The sequence below is a fragment of the Antedon bifida genome, chromosome 1, assembly GCF_963402885.1.
Source record: "Antedon bifida chromosome 1, ecAntBifi1.1, whole genome shotgun sequence".
NCBI lineage: Eukaryota > Metazoa > Echinodermata > Crinoidea > Comatulida > Antedonidae > Antedon > Antedon bifida.
In genome coordinates, this window is record NC_136226.1 from 11,972,675 (window position 1) to 11,985,736 (window position 13,062).

The 13,062-nt window shown below is 29.0% G+C and overlaps 1 protein-coding gene across 3 annotated transcripts in view; it reads left to right on the plus strand.

Moving 5' to 3' along the window:
- The window catches only part of LOC144842301 (kalirin-like), a 139,030-nt gene that overhangs the window by 120,808 nt on the left and 5,160 nt on the right, over window positions 1–13,062 (plus strand). For all 3 annotated transcript variants that reach the window (XM_078698737.1, XM_078698754.1, XM_078698746.1), the window contains 12 exons: window positions 953–1,089; window positions 1,590–1,656; window positions 2,611–2,717; window positions 2,836–2,905; window positions 3,532–3,711; window positions 3,830–3,880; window positions 4,389–4,466; window positions 4,766–4,951; window positions 5,399–5,573; window positions 5,974–6,037; window positions 6,435–7,257; window positions 7,665–7,894. In XM_078698737.1, the coding sequence (XP_078554863.1) occupies window positions 953–1,089; window positions 1,590–1,656; window positions 2,611–2,717; window positions 2,836–2,905; window positions 3,532–3,711; window positions 3,830–3,880; window positions 4,389–4,466; window positions 4,766–4,951; window positions 5,399–5,573; window positions 5,974–6,037; window positions 6,435–7,257; window positions 7,665–7,894 (2,168 nt within the window). The remainder of the gene's footprint in view (window positions 1–952; window positions 1,090–1,589; window positions 1,657–2,610; window positions 2,718–2,835; window positions 2,906–3,531; window positions 3,712–3,829; window positions 3,881–4,388; window positions 4,467–4,765; window positions 4,952–5,398; window positions 5,574–5,973; window positions 6,038–6,434; window positions 7,258–7,664; window positions 7,895–13,062) is intronic.

Genomic DNA, 13,062 nt, shown 5'->3' on the forward strand with positions numbered 1-13,062 from the left:
ACAGTTTTGTTTGTATATGGTTTGAAAGATTTAGTATGAATTAAGTATGAAATATGATAGATATGAAATAGGATGCAGGAAATTAATAATTGATTAGTTAGAAATTCATACAGTGTAAATTGAAGGGTGGGAATGCCTAGAATGACTGGTTAATTATAATTATATTAACTACTTCCTAAAAACAGGCAATCTTATTATTAAATTGAAAACAAAAATGACATAATCATATTTAATCATAAACAATAATATGCTAAGATAATGAATCATTGGACAGTCACTGTTAAAGAATAAAAGATTGAACATGCCAACATGTTAGTTATAACTGACAACATGCTAATGAACATTAAACATAATAATGTATGTCGATGGAAGATGAGTAAACCAAATGCATACTGTTTAGTAGGCTCAAAATTATGCAGATTATAGCCAACTTTTCATCACAAAAAAATTGGAGAGAAAGATAATTGAAAGAAATTAATAAAAGCTTTTCTTTAACATTGAGCTCAGATTCAATCCAAAAACTCTAGGCTATGTCACAATAATATTTTAACACATGCGTTGGTTCTATTCTTAAACACTAACACCTATTTTTCACGATAATTTATCTGGCCACTGAACCAGAATCCAGTGTGAATGCAACTTAAGACAGACTGTGTTAATTGCATGCTGAAGACATGTCAACGTTTACTAATTGGGTCATTTACCTATAGTTAGTGGAATGTTGATTACTAACATTGATAACTATTACAGAAATAATTAGAAACAAATACATCATTTTATATTTAACAGTATTATTATTTAGAATCTGACACTGCAACTCTAGTTGTAAAGACATTTCAAAATAAGGATGTGCAGATAAAAAGTTTTGAAATGTTTTAAGTTAAGTTCTCATATTTCCTTGTTCAGCATATTTTACGTCACAATTTAAAATTAACATTTATTTTTTAATAAGGATGAAGATAAAGAGATAGATACTAAGGAAAATGAATGTCAAGAGGGAGTGAGTAGTGAACCAGCACCAGTGTCTGATGAAGAAGCTGAAGAGAAGGCCGTGGAAGAGAAGAAAGCTGCTGCCTTACATAAACGATCGTAAGTTGCCATAAAATGTATAGTCACTAAAAAGATACCTGCTCCAGTTCAAATGTAGTTTAAACCCTTCCCAGAGCAATTCCACATTTCCAGTCACATGTCTACTCCATGTATATGGATGTGTGTAAGTATAATGTAACCATAGATAATATCTCTATGGTATAACGAATGTATGTATAACAAATAACCATACAAACTCTCCCCTTCCTCTATATAGATATAGTTACACCTACTTAAACATACTTCCAAACATACTTAAATATTCAAGAAGATTTTTAATCTACATTTTCCACAACTAACATTAAAGTACCAAGTTACTAGTCATGAACATAATAAATATGATATTGTTTCATCATCTGAATTTTTTTTCTGATTGATTGTAACTGGAGACTAATATATTAATTCATAATAATGCCTAAATTAAATCAAAGTATTATAAGCAAAGAAATGAAATATTTTTCTTGTTCTGACATGATATTTTTCTTTTACTCATTTTTTAGATTTGTACTACATGAGCTGGTTGAAACAGAAACAGAATATGTGCGGTATCTAGGCAAGGTTGTTGAGGTAGTGTACATTTAAGTTATAGTACAGTATTCATTTAGTGTTAGTTATAAGTTTAACCTATAGACGAGAAGTCTCAGGTTCGAATCTGGCCTAAGGATGCTTTATTATTCATATTTTTACTGGAATTTTCCATTAGCTAAATAATATCAATACAATCAATATATACTGTTATTACCCTTAGGAATTTATTAAAATATTAAGTACATTGCCAATTTATTCATATCATAATACAACTTAAGTAAGAAAAACAAATCTGTTTTAATTACTATAGAAATAATTTCAAAATGATAACGAGTTGGAATAGGAGATATGTAAGCAATTAGAACCACATAGTACACTGGGTATTATCCAGTTTATTTGTATTGTAAATATTTAATCCATGCAAATATCTATGAATATACAACATAATACATATAATAAATGTTTATGAGTTGAATGGAAAGAATATTTACATGACTGATTCAACCAGGTGAAGCTGAGTTGTAAAGGACAGTCAGGCTTTTAATAAAAATATCCTACCTATTCAACAACAAAAGTTAAATATTGTTTTAGAAATATTATACAATATTGTATAATCATAACTAGAAATACAGTTATATACGGTTTGTAATTTAGTTCTGTGAAAATGCATCAGTATTGATTATTTAAAAGCAAAAAAATGCTGTAATTCAATACAAATTAACCAGTATAATATGTTACTTATTTTTCAACATCATTCTAACATAATTGTACACTAAAAATTGTAATATTTATGTCGATAATTCTGACGTAAAGTAACGATTATTCAAAAACGAAAACATTGTAATTTGATACAAATTATACAACGCATTATTTTGACTTATTTTAATATAAATTGCAAATTTGTTTTTACATGATGATGCTGCCATTTTAAAAATAACTTTTTACAATGATTATAATTTTAGTTCCTTTAAATCAATATATTTTGTTTTATAGGGATATATGAAAACAATGAAGGAAGGATTACTACCACCAGATATGGAAGAAGGAAAAATGAAGATAGTCTTTGGAAATATACACCAGATTTATGATTGGCACAGAGAGTAAGTATTGTATAATATGGGTTCTGTATCATATGAATAGACACGTACCTAAATTAGTATCTATTAATAGCATAATTACTAATTCTTGGTTTTTGTTAACACGATATTAATTTTTCAGAACATTCGCAAAAGAAATTGAAAAATGTCTAGAAGATCCTGAACTATTAGGAATGCTGTTTAAGAAATATGTAAGTGAATGCAAGCAATGTTTTCTTCTTGAAAATAATAATTATGAAATGCTTTTAAAGCTTTTACGTTAAAATTAATAATAACTTGGAACATGAAAAATTACTTATTTTTATGCATACTGTACATTATAGTATGTATATTTATTTAAATCGATGTTTTTCTAAATATCTCTCATATATATTCATACCATTTGTTTATATCATGAATATTCATGCTATTTGTTATCCCATCAGAGAAGAGTTCTCTGATATCATGTACATTCAATTTTTTTATATCATGCATGTTTATACAATTATTGATCATGCATACTTTATTCTATACACCTAGTCTACCTTTCTGCACTTAGTAGGCCTAGGAATATGTTTAGGTTGTTGACATAATTCACAGTAGGTGTGTTATAAAACAAATAATGAATGTTTGCATTTCTATCATATGAAAGGTAGGCTGCTATATTTAGCTTGACTGCCACCTCGTTAAATATGGCTGTCAATCTTTCAACTCATGAGATATTCTATTATTTTTACTACCTTAGTAAGTATTTGCATAATAACTCATCACATAGAGTTTTGAATTATTTATGTGATATTAAATATTTACACTTATTATTTATGTTTTATGTTCACAGGAGCGACGTCTTCAAATGTACGTTGTTTACTGCCAAAACAAGCCAAAATCTGAGTACATCGTATCAGAATATGAGTCGTTCTTTGAAGAGTTACGAGTGAAACTAGGACACAAGTTAAATTTGGCAGATCTGCTCATCAAACCAGTTCAAAGGATTATGAAATATCAACTCATTTTAAAGGTAATTTGATGCCAGTATCCTTTCAAATCAGAATTGGCAAAAATTGAACAAGAAATTAAGAATTGGATTTTAAAACTGTGTCTTTTCTGGTTATTACTCGACTTTTTTCTGTTTACAGGATATATTGAAGCAAACAAAGAAAGCAAATTTAGATACTAAAGATCTTGAGGTAAGTGTTCTATATTCATGTTATGTTTGTATGATGAATGTTCATTTAAATTAGTGCAATGAATATTCATTTAAATGAGTTAAACAAATATTTGTATTAATATTAATGCAATGAATATTTATTGATATTAGTGCAAACAATATTCATTTAAATTAGTGTAAATAATAATGTACAGTATAAAACTGCAATGTACATGTTTATTTAAAAATTAGTGCAATGAATATTGATTTATATTATTTCAACGAATATTCATTTAAATTAGGACAATGCATATTCATTAATATTAATGCTGTGAATATTTATTTAAATTAATGCAATGCATATTCATTAATATTAATGCTATAAATATTTATTTACATTATTGCAATGAATATTCATTTATATTAGTGGAAACAATATTCATTTAAATTATACAAATAATGTATAAAACTGCAATGCACACCTAATAATTGAACCAGCCTTTCAATTCTGTTTGTTTTAAAGATTTGTATTTTTAAATTTTCTGTAGGATGCGGTTGCAATAATGTGTGTAGTACCTAAACGAGCCAACGATATGATGGCAATAGGACGATTACAAGGATGGGATGTAAGTAGTTGTAATCTTCTTTCAGTTCATAGTGGTTCATGATGACATAAGAGTTCGTCTAAATCGGTTGTGGCAACCTGAACACTTGCCAAAAGTGTATACTGTACGATACACATTTTTCACATTGCTTAACTTGATTTTATACTACCGAATGAAAGCAGAATATGTATGTCCACATTTTGCATGGGAACAAAGCCTACTAAATCTCTTTGTATTATTTATGCTATCAGGTCAAACATACTGTAGATATCACACATTTTTCCAATTGATTGGACTATAACCACTTTTTGATTTGACAGGGTAAGATAAATGCACAAGGAAAGCTTTTGTTCCAAGACACAGTGTTGGTGTCAGAAGGTGCCGGCACCGTCAAGTGGAAAGAACGAAGGGTGTTTATGTTTGAACAAATTATCATCTTTAGTGAACCATTGGAAAAGAAGAAAGGGTTTAGTAATCCAGGATACATTTTCAAAAACAGTGCCAAGGTTTGAATATACTTCTTTAACAGTTAAATTGTGTAGTTTATTTTATTGGAATATTTCATTGTGAGATTTATACTGTAAACTGGATCATGAAAGTGACTTCTGCTGACTTATCATTGTCACATGTTTCCCAATGTTATGCCTACTCAACAAATCTTGCTGCCTACGACTGGCTTCTGTTGTTAAGGAGAACTAGCTATAGAAAGTATAAAAAAACAGTTTTCTCAAACTACAGTAAATAGACACCAAGCTATTATTCACTGTTTATTTTCACTTCATTTCAGTATTCATATTCTTCATAATCATAATATTGATATAAACGTTATGCCATTTCAAAGTACTGGTACATGTGAATTTTGAAGATATTTAAATAATAATGGTGATGATAAATGCTATTAGTCATGTTGATTGTTTTATTCGAATGAATCAGCAACTTTTTTGCCTTTGTAGATAAACACAATGTCATTATCAGATCAAGAAGATGATCCTGTGAAATTTGGTTTACGAGTAAGAACACAGGGAGGAACAGAAACATTTTCAATTCAAGCCAGTTCTCCTGAAATGAAACAAGCATGGATTCAGAATGTACGCCAAGTCCTCGATCAACAGTCAAATTTTCTTAGAGGTAAAGTGTCTGAACCCATCTTGTCTATTTTCTCATTGACATCACAGACTAGTACTCTGGTATGATCCTCACCCTCACAGCTTACACAAAAACAAACACTACCTTGATGAATTGATACTGTGACTACATCAAGTTTGCTACAATATTAGCTTGTGTTACTTTTATAGTAAGTACTAAGTTTGAAATCCAATCCAATATCATTGGAATACATGAATTTTGTTTTTCTTTAATAATCTAATAACCGATCTAGTAACTCACTATTTAAAACTACAGTGAGTCGATACATAAAATGAAAAATTCATGTTCTCAATCCATCCTATAGCATATTGTGCATTGTTGTTTACCATATAGTACACAAATGCACTGAATATAATATTGGAATTTGTTTTGTATCTTACAGCCATTCAATCACCAATAGAATATCAGAAAGAATTAGAATCAAGTAGTCCATCAAATAAATTTGGGTAAGTTGATGTTGAGTATATGGTAGAGTTTGCATAATATTGTTCATGACCACTCTAATTTCCTGTACCTAAAATTGTACAATTGACAACTCAAATGAGAAGTCTTCATTATTACCCTTTATTATACAATACCACAAAACCAATGAACTTCAAGCTTTTTCTACAATTCCTAAAATCTAAATGGGCTACCACAACTTATATGATCCACAGAAACACTGGCAACATTTAAATCACGGCTCAAAACACATCTGATCAACTCAATTTAACCTTCTTTTTCCCGTTTCCAGTTTCTTTGACTTAGGAGAGTACCACAAGGGAATATTGCGGAAGTGTATTTATTCTGTGTATACACTATTCCATTTACACACATCTGATTATTATTTGATTATTTTTCTAGTTACTCTTCACCAACAAAGTCTTGTAAGGATGTAAAAAAAGGAAATTTTTTTAAACTACGTAAATCGCACAGTAGTCAAGGAGCCAAGGAAAATGAAGAAGTGTCAGATGACATAAACACAACTCAACATTCTAGTTTGAAACGTGAACGACGCAAACATACTACCGCCCCCGCTGCAATATCAGTTTTTGAATTAAAGGATAAAGAACACTTAGAAGTGCCGAAAAAGGACTGTCCTAGATCGCCAGATGTTGGTACATTTGATCAGTCACCTTCTATACGCAAGAAATTCTTTGATGGCTTTATGTTTTGGTCAAAATCAAAAGAGAACTCACCAGTAGGATCAAAAGAAAGTTTAAAATCCAGAGGATCTGGTGATTCTCAATATAAAGAGGTTTTATCATCGAAAGAGAGTCTGGGAAAGGGGAGCAGTAAGTCGCCATCCCCTATCTCAAGTCACTCTGATATTGGTGCTCAACAAGAGATTCCAGTCAATAATAATAAGCCATCTAGGATTCCGGTACCGAAAGGTCATGTATCACGAAGCGACAGTCCAACAAAAACTGCTAAGACACAGCGAGGCTCCGGGCCAATGTTAGTTGAATCTAGTAATCATAGTTTAAATGGATCGCCCGTTGAACATCGGAGTCGGTCCAATTCAAAAGAAAGTGGAATTCCTATTTCATGCAAATCTTCACCACGTAGTGATGTAGTATCCTTGAGACTGAAGGAGGTGCAAATCCAGGAGGCAGATAATCAAATTAAACAAAACCGTTCCAGCTATACATCGGCAACCAGTTCAGAAGGAGGGGTCTTTGATAATGTGAGTATAAGAAACTGTTACACTGTGAAAATATAATGTCTTTAGTTTACAGTTAAAACTGAGAAATAAAAATTGAAATTATCATTACTTAATTAACAGTGAACAGTAGTAATTTTAGAATTCATAATGTTCAACTTTTTAGTAAATTAAGTATTTTGATTCCTCAGTAATGCACACCTAAAATGTTTTTTCAAATAAACCTTTTTTATTAAAAAAGATTTTTTCCTCCTTTCATTTTTCCTATCTCTATTTCACCCTACATTAATTAAAATGTTAAGCTTGATAGCAAAAACTTATTGTACTGGCAGAGGTAAATCTTTCGTTCAATTAAAATTGTGTTATATCCAAGTACCAAGGGAGGTACAATATGTTATTGTTTTATTAATACATTTAAATATATTTAACAGATTGATAATTCACCATGTCTGGCATCCGTTATCACCACATATAATGCTGTCAAAGAAGATGAAATAAGTATTGCCAAAGGAGAAACAGTACAGATACTTGCTGCTAACCAGCATGACATGTTCTTAGTGCACCGGGCAGCCAACGAAGTGTCACCAGCTGCAGAAGGCTGGATACCGGCACATGTACTTGGAACGACACGTGAACAACTTCAGGCCGAAAGCTGTAATAAGTAAGAACAATTGCAATGCCTTGCTTTCAACATTTCAACTCATCTCTGATGAACTATACTTAATTCTTTTATACTGCCGATATGGGATTAAGCATTGGTGATGGATAGTAGTGCATTTACACAGGTTTTTGAGGCTTTAACATGTTCACTGCCAAACATTTTTCTCCTGCATCCATTTTTTAAAAAGAATTAAGGGTGATCCTATGATTAAAATTATCAATAGTGCTTTATTAGCTGTATTGATGAACAATACATGTTATGGGCACATACTTAGCACACCTCTAACTTGTGTTCTTAATCCTGTGGAAACATTTTCTTAGATTCTTTTAAAACTAAGCATGTTTAATGTGGTATCCTCTACATGACCGTTTCCTTAAAATTCCTGGTGTCATGGCTGAGGTCCCTTGGCAGTTCGTGTGTTAATCTTACTCAGTGCATCTTCAACCATCTAACCAGCTTTGACACTGTAAACATGGGAAGTTGACCTAACATTTTAAATGGCACATTACAGGCACAATTGTTTTTAAAATTGCTGGATTAGTTTTAGAGGTTGGCTAAAATATTGTCTAATAAAAACTAAATCTAATATTGTTATAATTGGTTGAAAGAAAAACTAAATTTTACTAACTTTATTATATTGTAGTTTTATAATGCTAACCTGTAATCACTTAATAATCATAATTCAATTTTCAAAATAGTCATAATTTTTATCAACACCATTAAAATAATTTTTTTCAAACCAAGATTCAGAAATCGTGAATTAATTTTACATTGTTATTCCTAGTTTATCATAGCTTAATCAACACTCAATATGCCCTCAATGCATTTTGTTTATTTTAGTAAAACATTTTAAATTAAGTTTTGTAAATAAAAAGGTATTGAATTTTAATTAAATACAAATTAAAAGAGTGTCATTCAGCATCATTTGTTATCAATTCTTAATGCTAACATTTGTATAATTTATCATCATTAGTCTTTCAACAGTATTAAATCATACGGTCATTGACATGGTCAAAGTTCAACAAGTTAGTGTGGTTACTTAACACAATCTGAAATATACTATGTATGTTTCTCTTTACATTTTATTCATAACTTGTTTTGCACATATTCGTAAGTTGGACCTTTTGCTTATATTAAATTTCACAAAGCTACTCATTACATAAAATATGTTTAAATATTTTATTAAATTAATTGTTTACATTTAATATCTATGCAGATTAAAAAATAAGTATTCTTTCTCTCGTTTTCTTACAGCATTTGTATCTTCAATATTCTGTTTTATAGTACTTGCCAAAATGATTAGACATACAGTAGCCATAGTAATTAGTTCAACACAAAACTAGTGCCAGATTTCTGTATTCAAATTAACAACACTGTGTTCAAATTAACAAATACACTGCATTCAAATTAACAATAACACTGTGTTCAAATAACAACACTGCATTCAAATTAACAACACTGCGTTCAAATTAACAACACTGTATTTCAAGTTGAATCTGGTTGTTTTTGGAATATTATCTGGTTAATTGTTTGCTCATTAACTAAAATTGTCCTATGTTACTTAGGGACTGTACTTAAAACTAGTTTTATTAGCAATATTTATGTTGCTTTTAATTTATCAATATAAAGGGTACTATTACATCAATATGCCATATTGGTAGTAGAAATGGCGTTGGTAGATTGTACATAGTTACACATGTACACACAACACACAATTTGCCAAGTACAAATTAAACCTTACACAATTTTGGTTTTATTATTACTTTAAATTTTGTTTTTCTTGAAATAAAATGTTCAATTATTGAACAGTTTATCATAGTACAAATCAAACTTCACAGTGTGTATTTTATAAGTCTTTTTTATAAGCTATGTTAGAACTATATTATTTGTTTCATATATACATGTAAATAGTTTTTACTCTCTGAGGTTTTGTGTTAAAATTGTATATACTACTTATCGTGAGAGTAGAGATGTTTTTATTGTAGTTTGTATTCAACTTGGTCAAAATTTGTGCAATGAGCATTATATCTTGATAATTATGTCAAATATACCATGTTTAAATTATTTATTAAACTTAAATAATTGTTTTAATCGATGTACAAATAAACGATCAAAAGATTAGTGAATTCAAACTAAAATGTTCATACATACCTCATTAACATATACAACATTGTTATAATTTTAGTTAAATTATTAAAATTGTATTTATTTTATAAAAAAAAAATGTTCATAGATGTATAAAAAATAGGTAAGTAAGATCTTTTAATTTATTGAATTCTCTGTACTGTATCTCCACATGGGGCAAATATTTGTCCAGTATCTGTAATACAGTGGTTAGGTCATGGATGTAACAATGTTTACTTCCATGGTTAGATTAGGCTTATGTCCTACAATACAACCATCACATTTGATGCATATGCAAAACTGTATTACAGAATTCGTATATGACACTGGACAAACTAGATACAGTACCTAGGATCCGCTATTTATTGACACTTGGTTAAACTTTCTGAAGTTGGTGTGAACATTCTTTACAAAGTTTATATATACGACGTGGATATATATTTCTATCCTGATGTGTACTGTAAAATTGACTAGTGTGTTAATGTAGATAAAATGTTTTTTTATTTACTAATTGTTTATGTTTACAATTTAAAACTAGATAATATATATTACATTGGATATGTTGGCCTATGTAAAGTATACTTAATTACAACCTCAGATTAAATTTAGAAAAAAATGTCTACTAAAACATAAAAATGATTTTTTAACAGTTTCTGGTAGATTCATTTTTATTATAGAATTATTTTTCTTAATAAGAAATATTACATTTTTGGAAAAGTGGACAATAAAATGTTTCACAATAAACTGTGGTGAAAATATTGATATTTAAAAAAGATATATCAGAGATTATCTTTTAGGATACTGTTTTTAAAATTAGATTTAATGAATTTTAAGGAACACTCCAATTTTCCTTTTTGGCTAAAGTACTATTTCTAATAAAAATACTTCACTGTATTCTTTCAGTCTTGACTAGAATGATCCAGTACCTATATTAGTAAGTTATGGTATTTCTAGAAATACAAATTCAATTCTAGCTTCCAGGAGATCACATGACCAAACAATAAGAGACGTTTATTTAGCATGTGGAAGCATCACGAGGAAGCATCACGGAACCACACTGGAATTAATGATTTGTTAGGTGGTTATTCAACTGTGGAAAATAAGTTGTTTATCCATACTTAAATAAATAAAATGGTTTTTACCAGAAATTGTTTGTGTGGCTTTAACTAGAAACAATCTGAACCACTATGTTCAAGAGTAAATAGAGTAAAGGTCATTACAATCAAATTAACTTTTAGCAATTTAAACTGAATTAAATATTTCCCTCTTCTAATAATATTTAAGAGACTATTCACCAAAACATTGAACTTTAAATAGTCATTGTTTAAAACTAGACTAAAGAAAATAATACATACATTTTTAACAGAAGTGAGAGATGTTTAAAAACAGATAATTTTCAAAAAGGTTTGATACTTTAAAATATAATGAGGTTGTAGTTACGGTAACTAGCTAATGGTTACGTGTCCTGTAACCTTTGACATAATATTTGATGAATATGTATATTGTAGTTTACACATTTCACGTCAAAGAAATGGTTTAAAGTTATCATATATTGTAGATTGTATATAAATAATCTGATACAGGTACTATTATTATTAATATACAGTGCATATGATGAGCACCAAAACTGTAGGTAAATGTGTATTTATGCAAATAAAGTGAACAGACTATCAACCTATATGTTGTAGCACTATCCGTTCTGTTTAAAATCAAGTTGCAGAATATGTAATATAGGCCTACATAGATAAACTGCCAAAGCAAATGAGAAATATTGCCAATATAAAAAAGAAAAACTAATTTCTGGATTCTAGAATTCACTATTACTATAACAGACAATTTAAGTAACATTTCAAAGTTACAATTTTTATTGTGACAAGTTGAAGAAAGATGTATTCACCAGATGATGATGATGGTTCCAATTTCAAGACTTTGACATTTCTGTCAGCCATTCTTCAAGATGTTCCAACTGAAACATTGTTTGTGAAAATTAATTTACAGATTTCACTAATTCTGAAGAAAGTTTGTAATATGTGTTGTGGTCTTTACTTCATAATAACAATTAATGTACCTTATTATAAATTGCTTAAAATGGTCTTTACAAAGAGATCTGTAACGTAGTAACAGTTATAGCATAGATTAGAACAATTTTAATAATAATAGTAAGCTTATGTTTAACTTCTATGATTTTTTTTTACATTTTTACATCGTAAAAGGTAACTGTATATAAATGAATATTCTGAATTAGTTTTCAAATTATGTAAAATGTTATTATGAAAAAAAATTATTAAAAAAAACCCAAAATTGCATTATTTGTGTTTCAATGGATTTGAATTTCAAATATTGGTGCATTTTAATTAAATTTGATATGTATTATTTTGCTAAATACATTACCTGTTCAGAATTTTCATTTCTTTAATGATAAATGTTAGTACATAATAATTCAAGTCATGTTAGATTGCATGTATTAGTATAAAATATTTGAAGTACATTTCATGTATTTTTTAATGTAAATATTACTCATATTAATCTACAAGATTGTCATTTGTGCTTATTTAAAAAGAAATACTTTGCATGTTGTGACAATAATTTCTGTTAAATATTAACTTCAAATTGAGATGTGTAATGACTTTTATATTTGTAATTCTTCCAATATTGTTCTTTGTTTTTGGGTTTTCACCAATGTTGCATGCATAAGACTTCTATTACAGAATGAGGTTACCACCAACTTCTGAATCATAATTTGTCATTATCTTAAATCATAATTGTTTACACATTCATATCAGCATCATTTCTTCCTTTCCATATCACTTTATAATCACAACAGCAACAATATATGTACTTTTGTATTAACAATATAAAATTATCATCATTGATTCATTTGAACTTCACCCCCTCTCTTCCTTTATTGTTATGTGGTGTATTGCTAGATTACTAATAAAGACATTTTTGTGTGAGTCTGTTATACTAATATGTAAGAACATCAACAACATTTCCAACCTGTGAATTTTCAATAAATATTGAATTATTATTCTTATTTTAATACC